The 20,591-nt window shown below is 33.3% G+C and overlaps 1 protein-coding gene across 1 annotated transcript; it reads right to left on the reverse strand.

The window, feature by feature from the left end:
• Positions 1-306: 306 nt before the first annotated feature.
• Positions 307-19,158, reverse strand: LOC149412310 (sodium channel protein Nach-like). The gene is made up of 12 exons (XM_089645699.1): positions 19,051-19,158; positions 8,847-8,857; positions 7,791-7,887; positions 6,974-7,083; positions 6,427-6,592; positions 5,977-6,128; positions 4,962-5,094; positions 4,087-4,363; positions 3,393-3,531; positions 2,846-2,952; positions 2,092-2,315; positions 307-348 (listed from the first exon to the last, which is right to left on the reverse strand). The coding sequence occupies exons 1-12, from the start codon at positions 19,156-19,158 to the stop codon at positions 307-309; spliced, it is 1,566 nt and encodes a 521-aa protein (XP_089501825.1).
• Between the last annotated feature and the right edge of the window lie 1,433 nt (positions 19,159-20,591).

Raw genomic sequence — 20,591 nt, forward strand, 5'->3', positions numbered from 1 at the left:
CAGAAGTAAATTTGCCTGAGATGTGTTTGTATTTTATTAAATGATGTGTTAAATATGTCTAATGGTAATAATAATATTATTTATTCTTATAATAATATTTTTATTTGATCTGAAAATTAAATGATCTTGGTAGTCTTGGTACATTGCTGAAGATTAAAATCCATTTTTTTAAATTCCTCCCTTAATACCCAGGGTTATCTTTAATTACTTACCTTTTGTTATATTTTTACCAACGGAAGATAAAATTAAAATTTGCTCAAGAATACGCGATAAGAGGTAGAGCCATATCGTATTATACTGATGTCCTTAGATTCTGTTGGCCACATACTGAAGATTCCCAACATCCTCCTGAAATTTAATACAAGAAGCAAAACGTCTAGCTATCTTACTTGTGCGTAATATTCGTATTGTTACCATTTGACGTAACCGCACGGGACTCCCCCCGCCGTGATTGGTAGGGAGCACCGCTCGCCGGCCTTCTCCCGCCAAAAGCAGCGCCGCCATCTTGCCGATCCCAATCTATTATTCATGCGCAGATGCCGCGCCACACGGTGATTGCCGCCGGAATCTTATTCTTATTAACAAACGCTACGCATCGAGAAGTGATTCAACTTGACGAGGATACCAGCTTCTCAGGCCTTCTGCGACACAGAAAGCAGGATCGGCGGTTGCCGAATTGGAAAAGCAAGTAATCGGTTCAATAAACCTATTGATGTTAAGCAATATAAAACACATGCTATAATTCATTTATAGTAATACAAAACCTGCTTGGTTCAATTTTGTGACATTCAAATCAAGTACCTAGGTTTTCCTCAAATATAGCTTAGGAAGATCATTTCAGCTGTGATCTTTCTACTAGAAAATACACCTAAAGCGATGTCTAAGTACTTTAAGCAATACTTCGTGTAGGTAATTGTAAACATTAACATTATAAAAAACATATCGCTGTAACTACCCGATATATACCTGCCTGACATCCAATAAATTCACTTGTCAATCCAGAAACTGATTATCCACCAGCGATAGCATTATCTACGACTGTATAACCGTCAATTGTACTTCGATAATTTCCCCTTCCTTCACTGCTGCTTGCTTCGTTAAGATAATCTAATTTTGTTCGTTACCATCATCATTTTTTTAATGTGATACCGCACAAGAGTTTCAACTGCTCCTAACCCTCTGGAGCCAGTGAGACTATGGCGTCCCCAATTGGGGTATGTAGTGATTCTGAAGGTAGTGGGATGGGGAAGGATATGGAGAAGAGGTAGGGAAGTACCTGGTAATTAAGATCTAGTCACTAAACACGACCTAAGCTATTTCAAGCAACGTTTCAATTCTGATTGGTCTTCTTAGACCATGGCTATATTGATATGGTATATTCCACTCTGGAACGTGCCGTTAATATACTATATATTATATGTGAAATAACAAAACAGAATTAAAACAAGCTTGTTAATAAAAAAATTGTGTAATTTTAATAATCAGCGTTAATTATACAAAACATCAACTCCTGTCACCATTGGTGAGTTTTTTCAATAATCTACACAAAATAATCATTACACGCATTTTAAACATAATATCTACATAAGCAATAAGAATTTCAATACTTTTAATTATTAATTCTCATATCTGCATCATTTTCCAAGAGATTGGGCAGAGTAAGGGAATATTTCAGTGCGATAAAGCAGACTAAAATAATTCATGTGTATGTACATATTACATACGGGAGCCGAACTGCCGAGCTGTACCTCAACTCATGGAAAAGGAACGAAGCAACCGCAAATGCAGTTGTGATCCTTTCACATAATTCGTTGTTTGGTTCGAAAAGATATATGTACCATTAGGTACTCGTATTAAAACGATCTTCAAGAATAATCTTCAAGAAATATAATCTCCATGAATCGTATATATCTTTTAGAAAGGAAAGAGAGTGCTTTGTCCAGTATACGCAGCATTAAAAAAAAGTTGAATATGTTTGTCTATAAAATTCGACCATTGCAATTTTTTTATACTTCACTTTATGTAATTGGTATATATTCCCTGAATTCATTTATTATTTATTTTATGTCGTTGGGATTGGACTGGTTTAACCCATTTCTTTTCAGTTTTTTTCATGCCGCTCTCAAAATTAATAGGTTTCCTCAAATTTGTGTCATGATGCATGTTTTCTTGCCAGACTACTGAGACAACAGCTGTCTGTTTCTTTTTCTTCTGCTTCATATCGAAGAAAAGCCTTAGAGAGAAGAAATAGAACAACTCGAATCCAGACACCATGCTGAATCCAATAAATAGTCCAAGAAGTCCTCCAAATGTAGCTGAAAACAAATTGTTTTTGAACCACATTTAGACTTATTTAATGTATTTACTTTCTGAATAGATGTTTTAGCACAACAACAATCGTGGATATATTTGATTTATTTGTATGTTAAAACGGTTCCATGATAACTCAACACAGTGAAAATTCAACACACTTTTAAAAAGTGATATAAAGTCATTAGAAACGATGAAAAAAAATCATTTTTAAACCTAACCTAACCTACTTAACCCAGTTAATAAAGTTTTTGTTTCATCACTTTCCACGACTTTATATAACTTTTTTAAGATGTGATGAATTATCATTGTTATGATTTATCCGGTCACCGTTAAAACAAGAGTTTTTTTTGTGATGACGTATGAATGAAAATGAGCATTATGTGCCAAGAGAAATGTGTGTAAATGGCGTTATGACCAGTTAATTAGGTACTAGAGGTCTAAGGGATTTGATCTGGGTTTCACAGCGGTATAATTGATTCTAAGACATTTGCTTCATATCCGAGGTGGGCGAAGCAGGTTCATTTGTACTTACACAATAAATTGTGCCAGTTCATGTACACATCCTTCCTGAAACGGGTTCCAACCAAGTCTTTGAAATACACGTGCGCTACTGACTGATTTGTTAAATGGATATCTTTACTGAAATGGAAAAGCATACATTGTTTCCTATTAAGTCGTCAAATTTAAACATAATTCACGGATCATAAAATTTGTGGTTGAATAATGATATAATCACATCGTCCGTGCGAGCGAGAACAAAATACTTTGTGGATTAGGTTATAGAACGTTGCAATTAGTGTTGTATTTATATAGTTCGGTTTTAAACATGTCGTTAATAACCTGTAGTATTTCAAGAATTTAATATAGATTTATAAAATTTTTAGATATAAGATACCGAAGATATAAATTACTTCAAGCGATGGCGAGAACTGTCCTTTTAGAAAATCTAAACATTGGAATACACAGTATACATCCATGGTTTGAATTTTCAGATGCTTGTTAAAAGAATTAAATTTATCTATAACTTATTTTTAAATCAATCATTTTGGTTTTTTATTGTGTTTCATTAGCATACTTACAAAAAGCTCAGAGAGTTGTACGCATTTGTGGCCGTAAGTTTCCCACTCGATAGTTCAATAGGGTAAGAGTAATGTTGGCAGTCTGCTGTGCAATCGCACCGAGTGCTGTTCATATTTGGAATAGATCCGATGTATGAATCTGAAGAAATAAATCAAAACTGTTGAATTTCCATAAAATTTTGGATGATAAATTGTACGCACAAAGAACAAAACAAAGTTGCTAACCTCTCGCTTCGTAAACGCATTTCACATTCCGAAAATCACAAAATCGCCGGGATCCTGCAATAAAAATGTTCAGTATAGAAATAAAACCCTAAGAAAACATTCGTGTTTTACAATATGTGTCTATGATTTTTATCAATTTGTGGTGCCAATATCTAATCTTGATGGCAAGACGTCTCAGATACTTGGGGACTTATGTTGTGGAAGTGGGAGAGTAAGTAAAGCATGGAAGATAGTGAATGAGTTATGATACCCGTGAGTGTCAAGTTAAAAGTCTCATAAAATGCTGCAATAATGTAAACTCGGCTCACCATTATTCAGCTAGAACGAAGGCATGTATCTGCGCAGTACACTCAGCCAGGCAATCGATGGTGTATCTTCAGATCTACGGTGAAAAGGCGGTGCTTGGCATTGAAGAAACTGTTGTCGCATGTATAGTGTACTTAAATAACGGTTATGGTTTAAGACTCACCATTATTTGGCAAGAAGTAAGGCACGCACCCGCATAGTTTGAAAACTATGTCGCTCCGGCACTCGGCTAGGCAGTTAGTAAACGTGTACTTGATGAAGGTGGAGGTCTTGCGCTCGCTAGCGAAGACACAGTTCCGTTTGGCGACGGAGAAGCTGTTGATGCCCGCCGTGGAGTAGGTGGTCTCAGGCGCGATGGCGAAAAAGGCCTCCGCGCTGCTGCCCACCAGATTGGTGGAGGCGTTCTCGTCGGGGAACTCATACGAGTACTGGATTAACACCTGCAATTATTACAAACGTGCTAGTACTTAAACGCTTACTTACGTAAAATGCTTAAGACTAGTCTTAAGCATTTTACCAAGTCAGAGGTTCTTTAATAAGCATCTTTTTTATCATAATTCTTTCACAGGTATCAGGAAAAAAGTGTCTTCCACTCTGGGACGTGCCGCAAATTTACTATAAATTTTTTTAAATGAATAAATTGTGAAATAACACAAATCCATCAAATAAAATTAATTTGCGCATGCCGGGATTTGAACTCGCCATCTTCGGATTGCTAGACGAGAGCCTTACCCCTCGACCACGGAAGTCGCTAAAACTACGTCATTGGATTAATAAAGAGTCTTTTGGATAATTTACTAATGAAATCAAAAAGGTTAAAGTAGGTTGAACTTAAGATACCTACAGTAAGAACAATGGTTGTGACATTCATTTGATATTTATATAAACAAACAACTGTTGCTTGTTTTATTGATTGATGACTTGTTAAGCCGTGTTGTACTTTATCATTCCTCTAAGCTAATAAGTCTATCATCTGATTACGGCCCGTGCGACGCTAAGAATTAAAGAGTGACATTTCAGAAATTTAAACATAATTACCCTCACTCCATAGGACCCGAAGGTAGATGAGTAGAAATCCTCAGGCTTCACCTTGAAGAGTACGGATAGAGCAGTTTGGTAACCACAGCCAGCAACTCGCCTTGGAGTCGTCGGGGTGATGAGAGACAGCTTTCTACAATATATGTTGGTACATTCGATAAAATACTAACAATAAGTACATCGCACAAGAATATGGAAAAGAATCAACAAACGTTTCAATTTGTTTCAAGTTAAAACAAAGAACGTGCTACTAATGCTATACCTATTATGACAAAAAATGCAGATTACTCTAAATGAAAAAAAATATATATTATGAGGCCTTTGTTGAATATTGATTTTTACAATATTTTCATGATGCTACAGCATTTGTAAGTATTTGCTGGTGTAAAATATAATAAAAATATGTTCTACTTTATATTAAATATTGTCGTCAGTATATCAACAGCATTTTGAGACAGGATAAAATACCAAAGGAATGCAAAAGCAAGTGAGTGAAATCATTTAACAATTTGTTATGTATCTACGAAGGTTTTTGCAAAAAATTAAAGAGAATTTGAACCAGTCAAATAATTATAACTTAAAACGTGAGCAAGCGTAAATTAAGTAGTATTTTTGTTTTAATACAACATATGCCTCCTAATCTACAAAATCCAAAATGGACTTATACACACAAACACAACATTTAAACAAACGTCACAAGTACACGAACATTATACTAGGCAACATAACAAATTGTACACAAATACTGTAAGGACTGAAACTGGCAAGAGGCATTGGCCACGACGGTGTACAAATATACAATCTCCTTCCAGATAAACTTAAAACGGAGAGTATAAATGTATTTTAAAAAAAACTTTTTAATCTTAAGTTATTAGAACAATATTAGAAAACTACTTATTTAATTTTATATATTTAAGTTAAGAAAGTGAAATGTAAATTTCTTTTAATATCGAAGAGGTTTTCACATATTTTAAATAAAGGGTAACTTGTCATATTTAATTTTTAGCTTCGTTACCGTGAATAATATAAAGGTTTCTTCGTAGCGTGGTAGTTGAACGCACAGCAATGTCCGCTGGCTGTCATGATCCGTTTAAACAATGTATCACATCGTGTTGTGGTTCCTTTCCATGAACATCTCTCTATCATTTCACTACAGCCGGGTGTCACCTGAAAACCAAAAATTTCATTAATTAAAAATCATAATCACAGTCCAAAAATTTAGGAAAAATGCAGCAGGGCTGAATACTTTCATTTGGGCAAAAAAATCCGAAAAATATTGAAAACAGGAGTAGGATTACAAATAACAAGACTGTAAACATATGAAATAGAGACTGCTCCGTTGGGAGAAATGAAGCGACACAGACGGTGAAAATGCTGATTGAGGGTTTAACGTAGATGGCCAGGACCCTCCAATATTGTTCATATCAAATCAATCAGAGAAAAAAGCAATATTTTCAATACCTACCGTATTCATGAATTCCAGGATTGTTATATTATTCAATTCTAAGACATTCTGCAGATTGTCGAGTTTGGTTTTAAGGTCGTCATGAACCTTCATGTTTCCTAGTAACACGGTTACTTCCTTCAAGGTGTCATATATTTCTTCAGGTGTTACATCCTTCGGCAAAGTTCTATAAACACATTAACAATAAAATAGGAGATTTTTCAAGTTTAAAAAGCGTAGCTAAAAGACTATGGAAATACAACAACATGGATACTAAGGGCTGGTTGTTGCACAGAATTTTTAAAATTTCAAAGTTAATTTTCAAGTTCTCTGAAAGTTCAGTTATTATTTCAGTTCTGTCAAGTAACTAGCCTCTAATGATATAATAACAATATTCGAATAGGACATTCACAGAACTCGTAAATAAACGTTGAAATTTGATGAATTGATCAAATTCTATGAAACAACCCATCCTTAATAACATTCAATATTATTTACGACTGACTGCATGGAACAAGACAATAATAGGCTTGAATTAGTGCTAAAAGATACTATCCTTCATACTTACAAAGATTTTGACATTTTTTCAGCAACACTTTTTGATACCTTGTTGAGAGGGCATATGGTTACAGTCGGGTAAAAAAACTTCCAAATGGGGTGGTGGGTACTTTCGATTACCTACAAACACAACACACCGTTTGAAAATAATAATGCAAAGTTTAAAGTTCCGACCATGCATATTATGAAGGAAGATATTCTCAATCAGGTGTTATCTTATTACCTTTTTGGTACGACAATGCATACCAGTTTGGAACGTAATAAGCAAATGAATACTGAGTACGTACGTAATTTTCTATTTAATTCAATTTAAACGTAAAATGCAGTGGGTAGGTATGCTAAATAAACAATATTATAAATATCAAATTATCGACTTGTATATTCAATATCAGATCTGCCATCTGTGAAATACAATTGAAACTAAGAAAAACATGTTGTAGTCATTTCCCATTTTGGTCCCGAAATATAAGGGTAGGCATTTGTGGTTTGCGTCTCTGATAAAATAAAATATCCTCATTTAAAATTTTACATTCCCGAAGGCCAGTAGTTATTTCATTGACCCTATTGTGCATTCAAAGAAAACTCAATACTGTAGTTTGTTATACAATTTAGGATCTAATAATGCGTCATGCATTATGCGCGCTTTCAATTATTTTCTTAGCCTGTTTCTTTTGATTGTTGGATAAACTACCCCCCGTGGAAAAAGCGTTAAAGTGTTCAGCCCTCTAGGAAGGATAGTTACAACTTATACATCGTTTTTAAAAATTAAAGTCGAAGGCATGAAAACGCTCGCTTTATTTTAATAAGCAAATGTATTATTTTCTTACCGTTAGAGTCGCATTCTCTGAATTCCATTGCCAGGCTATAAAAACCACCACCACAGCTGTTATTAAAAAAACTCCCACAGCCAACGCCCAGAAAACCCTAGAAAATTTAAATTGATTTCAAATTATGTAATATATATAAGTATTTTAATAAGCTAAAACTATTAACTGAAAATATAACTGATCACAAATCTTTTTTACCAATTTCCATCCACTACCCCAGTAAGTATCACTGTTTCTTTGAATTAAATCTTTAAACTTACGAGAACGAGTCTGTAGTCTTATTTACATGTCACGTTTTTCTTATAACGTTTGAGTAATTATTACATTTTATATTGCTTGATAACATAACTTCTGGGAAGGTTGCGATCAATTGAGTTGAGGATTACGCTCTCAAAATACATGATTTTAAGGAAAAAACTTAACGCAATCATGTCATTCCCCACCATAACACACACCAGAAATATATAAATGAAATCGATGAATATCTTCGATGGGACACTCACATAAATAGCATTACAAAGAAATTTACAAAGCTCATGTACTACTTTAGAAACGTAAGCAATATACTAAATAAAAATGATCTATATAAAGTCTACAATGCTCTTTGCCAATCACGCTTAGAATATTGAATTATTGGATGGGGATCTGTCTTAAACTTTCACATGAAGGAGCTCGTTAAAACACAAAAAGTAATAATAAAAATAATCCTGAAAGTACCCATAAGGACTCCATCAAAAGAATTTTTTTAAAGATTTAACGTGTTCAGCATTATAAAACTGTACTCAAAAAATGCACTACTCAATTTTAAAGAAAAATATGAACACCTTGCTGAACAACACACCTACAGTACAAGAACGAAATCCTCAAATCTACTAAACATTCCAAAATTAAATACATAATTTGGCCAGAAGAACCACTATTTCCATGCTATAAAATTATATAATGCCCTTCCTATTGAAATTAAAAACACCATGGATATAGAAAAGTTTAAAAAAGACATCAAATTATGGCTAACTAAACATGAAGATGAGGAAATCATTAAATTTATGAAGTAACCCCAACGCAACCTACAACAACAAACATATATATACTTTTTTGCTTAATTTATTTTATATTTTGTGGGAACCAACAAATTAGAAGATGAGGAAATCATGATCAACACAAATACAACAAACTACAGTCCGCCTCGGAACAGGAATACCTAGTGAGGAGAACTGAGAACAAACTACCTCACTTTATATCTTTTTTTACTTAATATTGTATCATTTTTACTTTACTTTATATTGCCGTTAAATAAAAAAATAAAAAAAATAAAAATTACCACTTCACTATTTCAGAATCTGACCTTTCCTAAAATCCAAGGTCAGGCCAAAATGCAAGCAATACCCCTTACAGACTTTTTAATCTACTCTCAGTACCTTTGTGACTTCTTTTGACAGAATGGGTCTAAGGCCTGAAAAGCTAATTAGCTAATAATAATTTCTGAAATAATCTTGAGAAAGTGTCAATTTACCAATTTCGTTGAAAATCCCGATAGCTGAAAATATTCAGAAAAGTTAACCTTATCGAATTTTAAGCCAATAACAGAAAGCGAAATACTAAAAATCATCAAATAACCAAACAAAGTTTTTTAATTATAAAATATCTATTTTAAAGTCATTTATTTTTTTTATCTATGATGATTTAACCTTCCTTCCCAGGGGCAGTGTAAGTGTTTGACACCAAAAGTTATAAAATGCATTGTCGTCGGTAACGAGTCAACAGTTTTACTCGATCGGATGTTGGGAAGTGGGCTGATTCCAGCTCCCAAGAATTTCAATAATTCATTATCGAACACAACAGATAAATTGAAATAGTTTGTATTTAAAAAAAATGGGATAATAGGGTTCATCTTCGGGATTCGTTAGTAATACAATGCAATTACTTACAGCTATGAAACTACTCCCAATAAAACCTCTTACACGCGATCTACTAGATTTCTACATAATTACCTAATTTGGAACAACAATATATCGATTGAAATCGTAATCGTTTGGAATCATACGGGCAAAAAATGTTAATCAGTTTCAATATTGGTACCCATCATTATACCTAATTATGATTATGATCTATCTTTTGAATTGACAATAATATAAATTTATTTATAGTTTCTCGCTGCGTAGGTAGGTAGCATTTATAATTGAACCAATTTTCCATCACTATTTAGTAATTAATTAATCTAGGTATCTTATTCTAAAAAAAACTAACATTTATTTTTAACATTTACACATTAATGAAGTTACAACTAAGGCTATGAAATGTTTGGGATTTGTTTTTGGGAATTTTAAAAGATTTACGTCGTTCTATTATCTATAAGTTTCTCTTCAGTGCCTAAGTAAGAAGTAGTTTTGAATACTATTCCACAATTATTCGGTTCCTTAGTTTATTAGGTCTCTCTAAAACAAAAATGTGCAGTCACCGTCTCCAGTCAGTTTAACATGTTGTTTTATACTTTAAAAGTTTACCTAAATTATAAAACGTGAAACAAATAAGAATGTATTACAAAAAGAGAGTGGTCCCCAAGAGTAAATAATAAATGCACAATATAAATGTGAATAAACATGTGAAAAATCTAAGATAAAGCACTTCTATGAGTTATTGAAGATGGTTGGAGCTAATATCTTTTTCTAACTTTCTTCGATACTCGATCTTCAAGTTAGATGGGATTCCATGATGAGGAGTCGTTGGTCCTTTCCCCCACTCTGGCCACCCTGGATCTTATCAGAGCTGCACATCCAGGAACTCGCCATATCGTCAACATAGAGGAGCATTGCAGTTCCTGGGAAGTACGAACATCATACTGTACGAATCCACCCTGGATCTTATTAGAGCTGCATATCCAAGAACTTGCAATACCGTCAACATGGAGGAACATTGCAGTTCCTGGGAAGTACGAACATCATGCTGTACGAATCCACCCTGGATCTTATTAGAGCTGCATACCAAGAACTTGCCATACCGTCAACATAGAGGAGCATTGCAGTGCCTAGGAAGTACGAATATCATGCTGTACGAATCCACCCTGGATCTTATTAGAGCTGCATATCCAAGAACTTTCCAAAACCTCAACATGAAGGAACATTGCAGTTCCTGGGAAGTACGAACATCATGCTGTATGAATTGTTGTATAACATCCGAAGTCTTTTCATGGTTCCCTTTTTGACGTTGGCCCAGAGCTGGCATGTGTGCAAGGTAGTACAAATATCTAAGAAGAGCGTCCTTTTCATCTGTAGACTACAGCTCCGAAATCTTTTAATAAGCATGTTACATAATATATACTCGCCTACTTGCCTCTGCCTGATGATATAATAAGTTTTTGGTTGCTTCTACCCTTTTTATGAGGCAATCTTTTGCAATTAATTTGTTGTAGCATTAGCTCACATTCCGAAAATGGGACATTTTGGCATCCCGAAGCTTTCTTTGGGTACAACAGAGTACCGAAAAGGGGGCGGTCCCGTTCAATACTGAACTCATGATCACGTTGGAATGACGTAAGTAATTGTTGATAATTTATTAATTGATTAAAAATAATAACACAATGAATGTGCTAAAATAGGTGTGCACACATAATATTTATTTTTGCTTGGGCAATTACGATGGCGATGTTAATCTATGATGTGAAAAAAAATGTTAAATCGGTTTTAATTAGTCTAATGAGGGCGAAAGCATATAAGTAAAAATTTTATAGATTATATACGAAAAAATAAAACAAAATTTTAACAAAACCTACCGCAGGAGAGTGTACGTTGGTATTTTTTTGTATTTGGAGATATTTTGATTTAAAAAAAAAAAAAACATTTTTAAATTTTTCAACCTTCACAACAATGCATACAATTATAGTGCCCTTACACAAACTAAAAATTTATACTTCTCTTTTTATTTACAAATGAAAGGTATAATACCTAAATATTCAATGTTAATTTGATAAAAATTTGAATAGGAGAAGGCATATAAAACATATATGTTTATGGTGACTTCCTTAATAATGAATACATTTTAAAATGCACATTAAAATAATATTGTGAGTTTGATTCGAGCGTTTGCTAATATCCGGGTGATCTGAGTTTAGCATAGTAAGTGATTTACGTATAAATAATAAAATAATATAATATAGTGGACCAGGATGAGATCCCTGTGGCATGCTCGAGGACATAGTTTATAAACCACATGAAAAGCTATTTGATTGCTTCATTATATTGGGCACAAGAGATGATCCAACAAATTAAGTTGTAAGAATGTCTACCATTCATTTCCAATGTCATCTTTTCGCGAAAAGGTGCTTTTTTGATTCAGTTGCCGACTTTTTATTACAATTTCATTAATACATCCGTTTTTGCGAAATGGTGTGTTTATAAATTTTTTGTGCATTTATTTTGATGCAAATTTACTAAACATAATAGAATATAAATTCTGCAATAGTTGCAAGGTAATACTAGAATATCACCGATACTGCTTTTGACAGCAAAGGTTGCATTTCTAACACAATTTCAACGGATTATGTCTAATATTATTTACTACTGGGTTGATGCTTTTCAATCTTTCACAGAACAAACATTCGCGAAAACTTGAAAACATCTAGGTTATCATAAATATTTTTTTTCCGAAATTAAAATATCATTTAAAAAATATTTTTTTAATGCAGTTTCATCAAAATCCTCTAACTTATTTCATTGTTGTTGCATATTAATTCAATCAATCTATGACATTACCACAATGCACGATTAATTTAACGATGAACGGTTAAACCATATTTTAATTTAGTTATTGATAAGATAACCTACTATTAGAATGTATGATAAAAATAATGGTATGTATATTTTGCATTCAAGTTAACGTATGTAAAACTTACATTATGTTTCTCTAGGAACTCAACAACGATTTTTAATATTTTCATAATAGACCAAAGTGTAATACCTGTCAATAATTGGAATCTCCTCCATTGCAATGTACTTGTATCCATGAAGACCAGTTGTCCGTAGAAATTCGATTAAGTGTCTCACCCAAAAAGATTTGTTATGTGGAATAGATTTCAAAGATGCGCCATTTTTTTGAGGGCTACTGTCAGATCTTGTAAAATTCAAAACAATGGGATCAGCCTTTGGTCTCTCTTCAAATGTTTCCCAGTTCATTAATTTACCCATCTTTTCATGTATATTATTATGCAGATATTATCTAGAATCAGTGGGTGTTTTCACTACAATGATGAGATTTCTGTCTTTTTTACATCATAATTTCAACGACAAAAAATAATAATCAACACAATCCTATCTCGAATATCGAAAACAAGTGCGTCACCCGCAAAACTGCAGCTGGGTTTGGATTATGTGAAATGAAAATCAGATGTTTACACATTTATATAAGCTCTAACAGAATGTCCGGATCATTGTGAGTTTTGAAGTCACACTGAATAAAAACCCGGCTAGAAGCATTAATAAAGTCGTGACCGGAAAATCAACTTGAATTATTTATTAGATTTAACGGAAACCATTTAACATTCAACGTAGTACGATATCGAAATATAATACGTTTGTACACGTAAATTATAGCAGCTTTTGTCGCACCTTTCAGCACGAATAGAATTGAATGACAAAACATATCCGCTGAAAATCCATCAAAGCAAATCATGTAATCATGTAACTAAGAAATAACAAATCAATAATATTTTGTTATTGGCATTGGAAACTTTAGTAAGGAAATAAACGTTTACTCTCCGCCAATCAGTTAAGTTCGGTCAATAAAAACGGTTTCTCATGTGGATTATTCACAACGAATAAAAAAAATAGTAGTAAAAATATGCCACTTTGGGTTGCGATTAATGAAAAGAATTTGTAGGTTAGAAATTCAAAAATCATTACCTTCTACATTTTTTTTTTGCACCAAAACATTGCTTACTTTTTTACTATAAAACATCTATTTTAAATTGATGATCTAGTTGCGACATCTCTTGGATGAGCCAAATTAATTTTTTGTTAGTTTTATTTATGTTTGAACCTTCGTCCCCAGGGACTGGACTCAAACTGTTGTGAACTTTTTAAATTTATTCTCAACTAGAAGTAGAATTTAGACTTAACGCTATCACCTGAACCAAATCCTAACTGTTTATTTTTGTAATCCATTTTTTTCATTAATCAACTACTGTAAATTTTTAATTCATAGAATATAATATTTTCCAGTTTTCTGAAAAGTTTTCTGTTTTGTGTGCATGAGTGCCACCAAAAGTTGATAGAATGCATTGTCAACAACAACCAGGAATGTCGGGAAGTGGGATAATTTCCACATCCCAGATTCCATTTCATTCATTCATTCCTTCATTCATTCATTCCTTCATTCATTCCTTCATTCATTCATTCCTTCATTCCTTCATTCATTCCTTCATGAATTAATTTTATATTTTATTTTAAAAAAGAAAGACAAACATTCCCGAGTTACGAATAACCTGACAATATTTAAAAAATCTCCTACTACCACCACAGTAAGCGGAAAATGTTGCTTGTGTTGTGATGGAGGACTTAGCCAGCCGAGGAATTGAACACACTACGCCTGGGTGGGACCCAAACGCGATGTCAACTCGGCCACCGACCGCTCTTAAATATATTATTTTTTCATTCTTTCACTAGTTCTTCATTCATTCTTTTATTATTTCATAAATTCACTCGAAAATCGATATTCATATAGATGTATTTAAAAAGTAAACGTTTTCATCAATCGCCTCTTATGTATTATACGTACCTACCATAAATGATTAAATTGATGATTTAGTCATACGACCTATACCGTAAAGATAATATGTTGTTTGATATCTTGATATAATGGTGATTAATAAGTTAATAATTTCTTGTAATAATATTTAGTTTTCGATGATGATTTAGTATTTGTGTGTGCCGACTATTTATCTATGTTTAGACATTAGTTTTTTTTGTTGCTTTGCAATCATAAAGTATTTATCATAAATTTTAAATGTAAATCAGTGTCTATCAATAATGATAGAATGATACAAAGTAAATATATCCATATTGTGTAAATCATATCTAATTGCATAGCCAAGGATTAAAGTGACCACACGCCCATTATTATGTCGATATGCTTTAACGACAATGCAGTATTGTTTTGTGATGTAATAATATGTTGGTTGAAGGTAATTGTAGTTAGCCATATCGACTGATCTGAAATCACAAAAATGTCACGTACTTGATAATTACTTGTTATAATCGGTTGAAAAGAAATTATCTTTGAATCGAAGAAAAATCTGAAAAATGAATTGTCTTTTATCATGAGTTACAATATTATAAAATACAATCTGCTAATGGATTTTCAGATCTTGTCTTGTAAAAAAAGAAAAAAAAATTGCTACAGGTCTTTGGTCACTCTATATGAAAGTTTTAGGTGCTACCAGTACTGTCCTGGTGAAAGAACAGAACCAGAAACATAGTAGAAATGTTGTCTGGTTACCAGATCTGAATAGCCAAGTACTTTCCAACCTTCATCCTCCCCATATCCTTCTCCTCCCCACTACATTAACCCTAACATACACCAAATGGGGATGCTATAGTCCCACTGCCATCGGTTCCAGACAGACGGTGTTTACATTAACCTTGCCATATCCACGATGTAACGATAGTCTACCATGCTGATTAAAATTTCAATATATACTTAAATACGTTTAACATTAAACCACCACAGATATTCCTAAAAGCATATTTTGGCATCAGTAAAAAATATTTATAAATTGTGATAATTCTGTGCAAAATAAAAAAAAACAAATGTTAATATAAATCTCAACCCATTTCAAGGTAAGATGAGTCAGCAAATTTCAAACTTCTTTGGGATTGCCATGGAAAACAACACAATATTTCATTCCATCTAAAAAAGTGGTTTAGGAATATTGTGCACTTTGCCTTTGTTTGTATTCCAGTAGATAAAGGATTAATAACTCATAGATTTTACCATACCCGATTTCCCTTTAATTGGTGTAAGGCCGTCGTCCCATGGGTCAGTAAGGAATGCGCTGCAAACTTTTTTTTTAACGAACTTTACCAAAATTTACAGTCAGCTATCGGCATCAGATCAGTTTCACTAGCTTGTCCCGAGGCGAGGAGATGCCTTTACGATGCTGATAAGACTTAGTGTGGATTGCAGCATAAAGTTTATAAAAAGGCTTCTGAACGGTTCGAGCTGAGGTGTCATTATGGTTGTGATCACCTAAACTCTGTGGGCCTCGATTCTCGACCCACTCGTTGTTCGAGTTGAATGATTTTTGTCGTTTGGCGTAAGTAAGTATGTCCTTCGACGTAGACTCAAGAATAAGAATATCGAACAATGTGTGTACTTTCGATGGCGATTACGAGCAGCCTGAATTTGAGAATCGAAAACCTGGAACTTTAATCTCTTGCGTTGTGAATTTATAACTAAGCTATTCTCTCCAAAGTAAATGAAATAATTCTTACCTAATATTGAATTTAAATCAAGAAAATATTAAAGTTTAAATCATGAATCATCAAAAGAATTATTGTGATTTGTCTTTGGGGTATGTTGCCGTATTGCTCTTCTTCCTCTTCAGCCGGAAATTCGGACAGCGTTACGGGGTCTCATTTGCCTTGATGATGTACATTGTAAACCATGTCTAAAGAAGGAGGATGCATAACACGGCATAATACCCCAAAAATAATGACGAACCAAGCTTTCAAAAATCAATTTAATTGACATATTGTTTTTGGTGTATTTTTCAAATATTCAAAAAGTAGATATTATTATTTAATAGTGAATTTTCACCACAGACACATAAGTACGCTGAAGACGAATAGAATTACTTAAATTGGTGGTCACTAGATAAAATGCCAAATGACAAGCCCCTAAAAAACAAAAATGATTTGTATTTTTGTTATAAAGTATTATTATGCATATGACTATTTATACCTACCGTTTATTATAATGTCACATCCACATAGCATCGTTATCTCAATATAATAAAATGTGCAATGTTCAAAAATGAATTATTATTATTGTAATCGATTACAATATTACTTTGCGTCATATCTAGGAATTCGTAGTAGTGATTTTTTTAATCAAAGACGCCATGATTTTGGTTTATTATCTTTCGTGTTTATAAAGTAATGATTATTCTTATATAAAATGAATATCTTGATTATTTAAGTAGGTACTCGGTTCGCTGTCTATTTTAAGTAGCTATGAAGTTATAAAAGTATTTTTTTTCTTACATTATTTACCTGGTAGGAATCAATTTTAACTAACATTCAATGAAACACTAAACTAGAAAAATTACGTCGGTAATCAATCATTAGATTGTGCCCTTGCTACATGTACCGGAATTAAAACGTTTTTGTCAATATTATTTACGTCATAAGATAAGGCATTCATAAAAAATGTCTTGGAGTAATGGAATTATGTATTGGATGCATTTATGAGAATGTGTATATGGCGGTATATCCTCTCTGCGTAGACAGTGGCGACTCGTGACTGCTGGGTGTACTAGAGTGCTAATATTTAAATACAATGCCATTATTGATGTTTTTTCCCAAAAATATGTTTTTTTTTCAGAAGACAGAAAATCGGTGCAGCCAAACTGAAATTTCCTGAAAATCTTCATAATTAACTGAATTTTCGACAACCAACTCAATAATGTCGATTTTTTCAAACTATCACACTCAAAAGTTACGAGCTGCCTCTGCGGAGTGCCTACCTCTGTTAGTGGCAAGATGGTTGTTTAGTTTGTAAAGAATATTTTTTTCTATTAAAGAAGTTTACGATATTAATTGATTTTTAAAAAATGGTATCTGTTAATTGAATTTTTTGGTATTTTGCGTAGGTACTCTACGTAAGAATAAAAGTAGTTTTTGGAAAGCATGTTTTTTGATAACAGAAAAGATTTTATAAGTAATATATTTTTCTGAACCAATCAGACTAGTTATTTGTACTAAACGGGAATTTTGTTTTATATTAGTTAATGAAATTTACATTTGAAACGTTTTTTGACTAAATCTGTCGGAAGCATCGATAGTCGATGGCCGGAGGTGATGAGCATAATACCACCATGTTACCAACCAGAGAGAAATCGATTTTTGACCTAATTTAGTTTTTTAATTTTTTTTTTGTTTTTTATTCATTTACAAAAGATCTTATTATTATAACGTCAATTTAAGAATGTTTCATCCATTTGTCTTGATAATATATCTTGACGATACAATGAATTTTCTCGTAATGCAAAAATATTTGGATTTTCACTAACACATGTTCCGACATCATGATAATTTATTTCAAAGATTATCAGGAAACCTATCAATTCATTTGTAAGGCTTGCAATCCCGTTTTTAACCCGATTACTGTTAATTTCTTATATCAAAATGATCTGTTGTCTATGATTATCTTGTCTATGGTTTTGAAAGTTATTAAAATAAACGTTCCAGTTCGTTCTGTCTCCTCAAAACTCGTGTTTAATTTACAGGTTATGGGATGCTAAATACGTGTATTCCTGAGGGTGTGTAATTTAATTTGAAGAAATTCTTAAAACATTACAGATACTTCTTTTTATCCGTTTACTTATCATAAACGCCGGATTTAGGTTCCATGCTAACTCAACACAGTGACTATTCAACACACTTTTAAAAAGTGATATAAAGTCATTAAAAACGATGAAAATTTTTTTTTAACCTAACCTACTTAACCCAGTTAATAAAGTTTTTGTTTCATCACTTTCCATGACTTTGTATAACTTTTTAAAGATATGATGAATTATCATTTTGATGATTTATCCGGTCACCGTTGTAAATTACCACATGGACACGTGAAAACAGTTTAATATTCTTACCAATGCAATGCTTCATTTGTTTCACCATCTGCTTCCCACTTACAAATTGTTTATGTCACTTACAAAGATATTTTAAGCAGATGCTGTTTTTATTTACATTCGAACAAGGGGAAAATAGAACCTAAAATTTAACTTCTTAAAAGAGGATATATAATTATAACAATTATGGGATTAATATATTATAAAATTAAAAAAGGTAACAGACTTGTTTCAAAATTCCAAGGTTTTTACTTAATTTTTAAGTAAATAAAATATATAATTGCTTGAGTAGAAAACTAAAAAAAACTGTTTGTCTGTTGTTAAGTTGTTTATCTCTTTTACTTGTATCATCATTTAGTATCACCTCACAAAGTTAGTAAATTATATTGTTATCGATGTAAAATAACAACATTTAATAACTTCGTTGAGGGCGGGTCTGTCAGCGTCAGTGTAGTGGTTAATAACGTCAGCCAAGTGGGCCACCTTCTCCAGCGGGGTGTCCTGTTGCATGGCCAGGACCACTTGCATGCTTCGGAGTAGGCGGCCCATACACCAATGTTTTAATTATCTCATCAGGCACGGCACTGCCCGCAAGAGTTCGCAAATGACGGAGAAATTAAGAGGGTTTACGATCTTCGCGCTCCTCGTGTTCCAGAAGTCTCCTTAACTTCTGCTCCTGGGTAGAGCTGAGGCATTGAGTCAGTTCTGTTTTTAAAAGGGCGTATGCCCCAACCTTGGGGGTTAACGATAATATTCCTCCAAACCTCTTGAGCATACGAGGGATCCAGGGCCCGAGGATGATACCAAACTTGGTGAGATTAATCGTCACTCCCGATGAAGCAAAACTGCGCTCCACCATGGCCAACCACAATTCCGGTTCACAATTAGGGCAGAAAGGCGAAATGCTCACCGCCACTGATTACTGATTAACCTCTGGCGGCGTAATTATACTTGGGAGAGACATTTTTCCGCTATAATTTTATATTAATTTCAAATACAGTGAAAGTTCTTCAACTTTCAGAATGCACCGGAAAAAATGTCTGTAGCGTGCGACGTAAAAAATAATCTGCGTACTTCGGAGGGTCACCACTGTTGCAAAATGTGATCGGTGTTGAAATTAAACTATGTAATAGTTTATATTAGATTCATTCTGTTGCTGGGATAAAAGAACCGTGAATATATTTTAACCATATTTCATATATGACATAAGTAAATAATCACAACAGACACAGCAAGGAGTATGTAATCGCGGCGCGAAAGGATTAAGTTGTTTTGATTTGTCGGGTTTTTCTATTTCCTCCATCGTCTTTATATATTCATATTTTACAGTGTTAGGAATTGTTTATATCATTGACCAATAAAACTATAATTTAAGAAATAAAAATACTTGTTTACTACTCTGAATAATCTAAAATGGTTTAGTAGGTATTAGATTATGTAAACCAAAAAATAACTAATCCACGAAACATAGCTGAATATATGTACGAGTATATAGGTATTAGCGGGCATCTTTATTATTTGAATGTAGTACGCACATCACTGGCGTCTTTCCGCGCACTATGCACCCACCACAGGTAACATGCTTATCAATCCACTTAAAATCCGTAAGAAACTCAATCAGACATCAGAGACAGAGAATCAGACAAACGATGATATCGGTCAATGGCGGTCGACTGTTGTTTAGAACGAAACTGAATCGTGTATATAACGTCCTCCGTTTTAGGAAGAACACACAGTGCTCAAGTTTCGGTTCGTCGGTGTGTCGGTCACGTTTGATCTTCAATACTTGCTAAGTGAAACAACTATATAATTTTAGATAAACAGAAATTCTAAGTACTTCTTCGTCATTGAATAATACTTTGGTTTGTATTAACGCTTGTCCAGTTATGCCTGTGATACGTCTCTCGAATTCAAGATTTAACCGCGCTGTCATTTTGAGCTGATAAAATACCGATCTTCCG

The sequence above is a fragment of the Hesperophylax consimilis genome, chromosome 23 (assembly GCF_061612785.1).
Source record: "Hesperophylax consimilis isolate HC1 chromosome 23, BYU_Hcon_1.0, whole genome shotgun sequence".
NCBI lineage: Eukaryota > Metazoa > Arthropoda > Insecta > Trichoptera > Limnephilidae > Hesperophylax > Hesperophylax consimilis.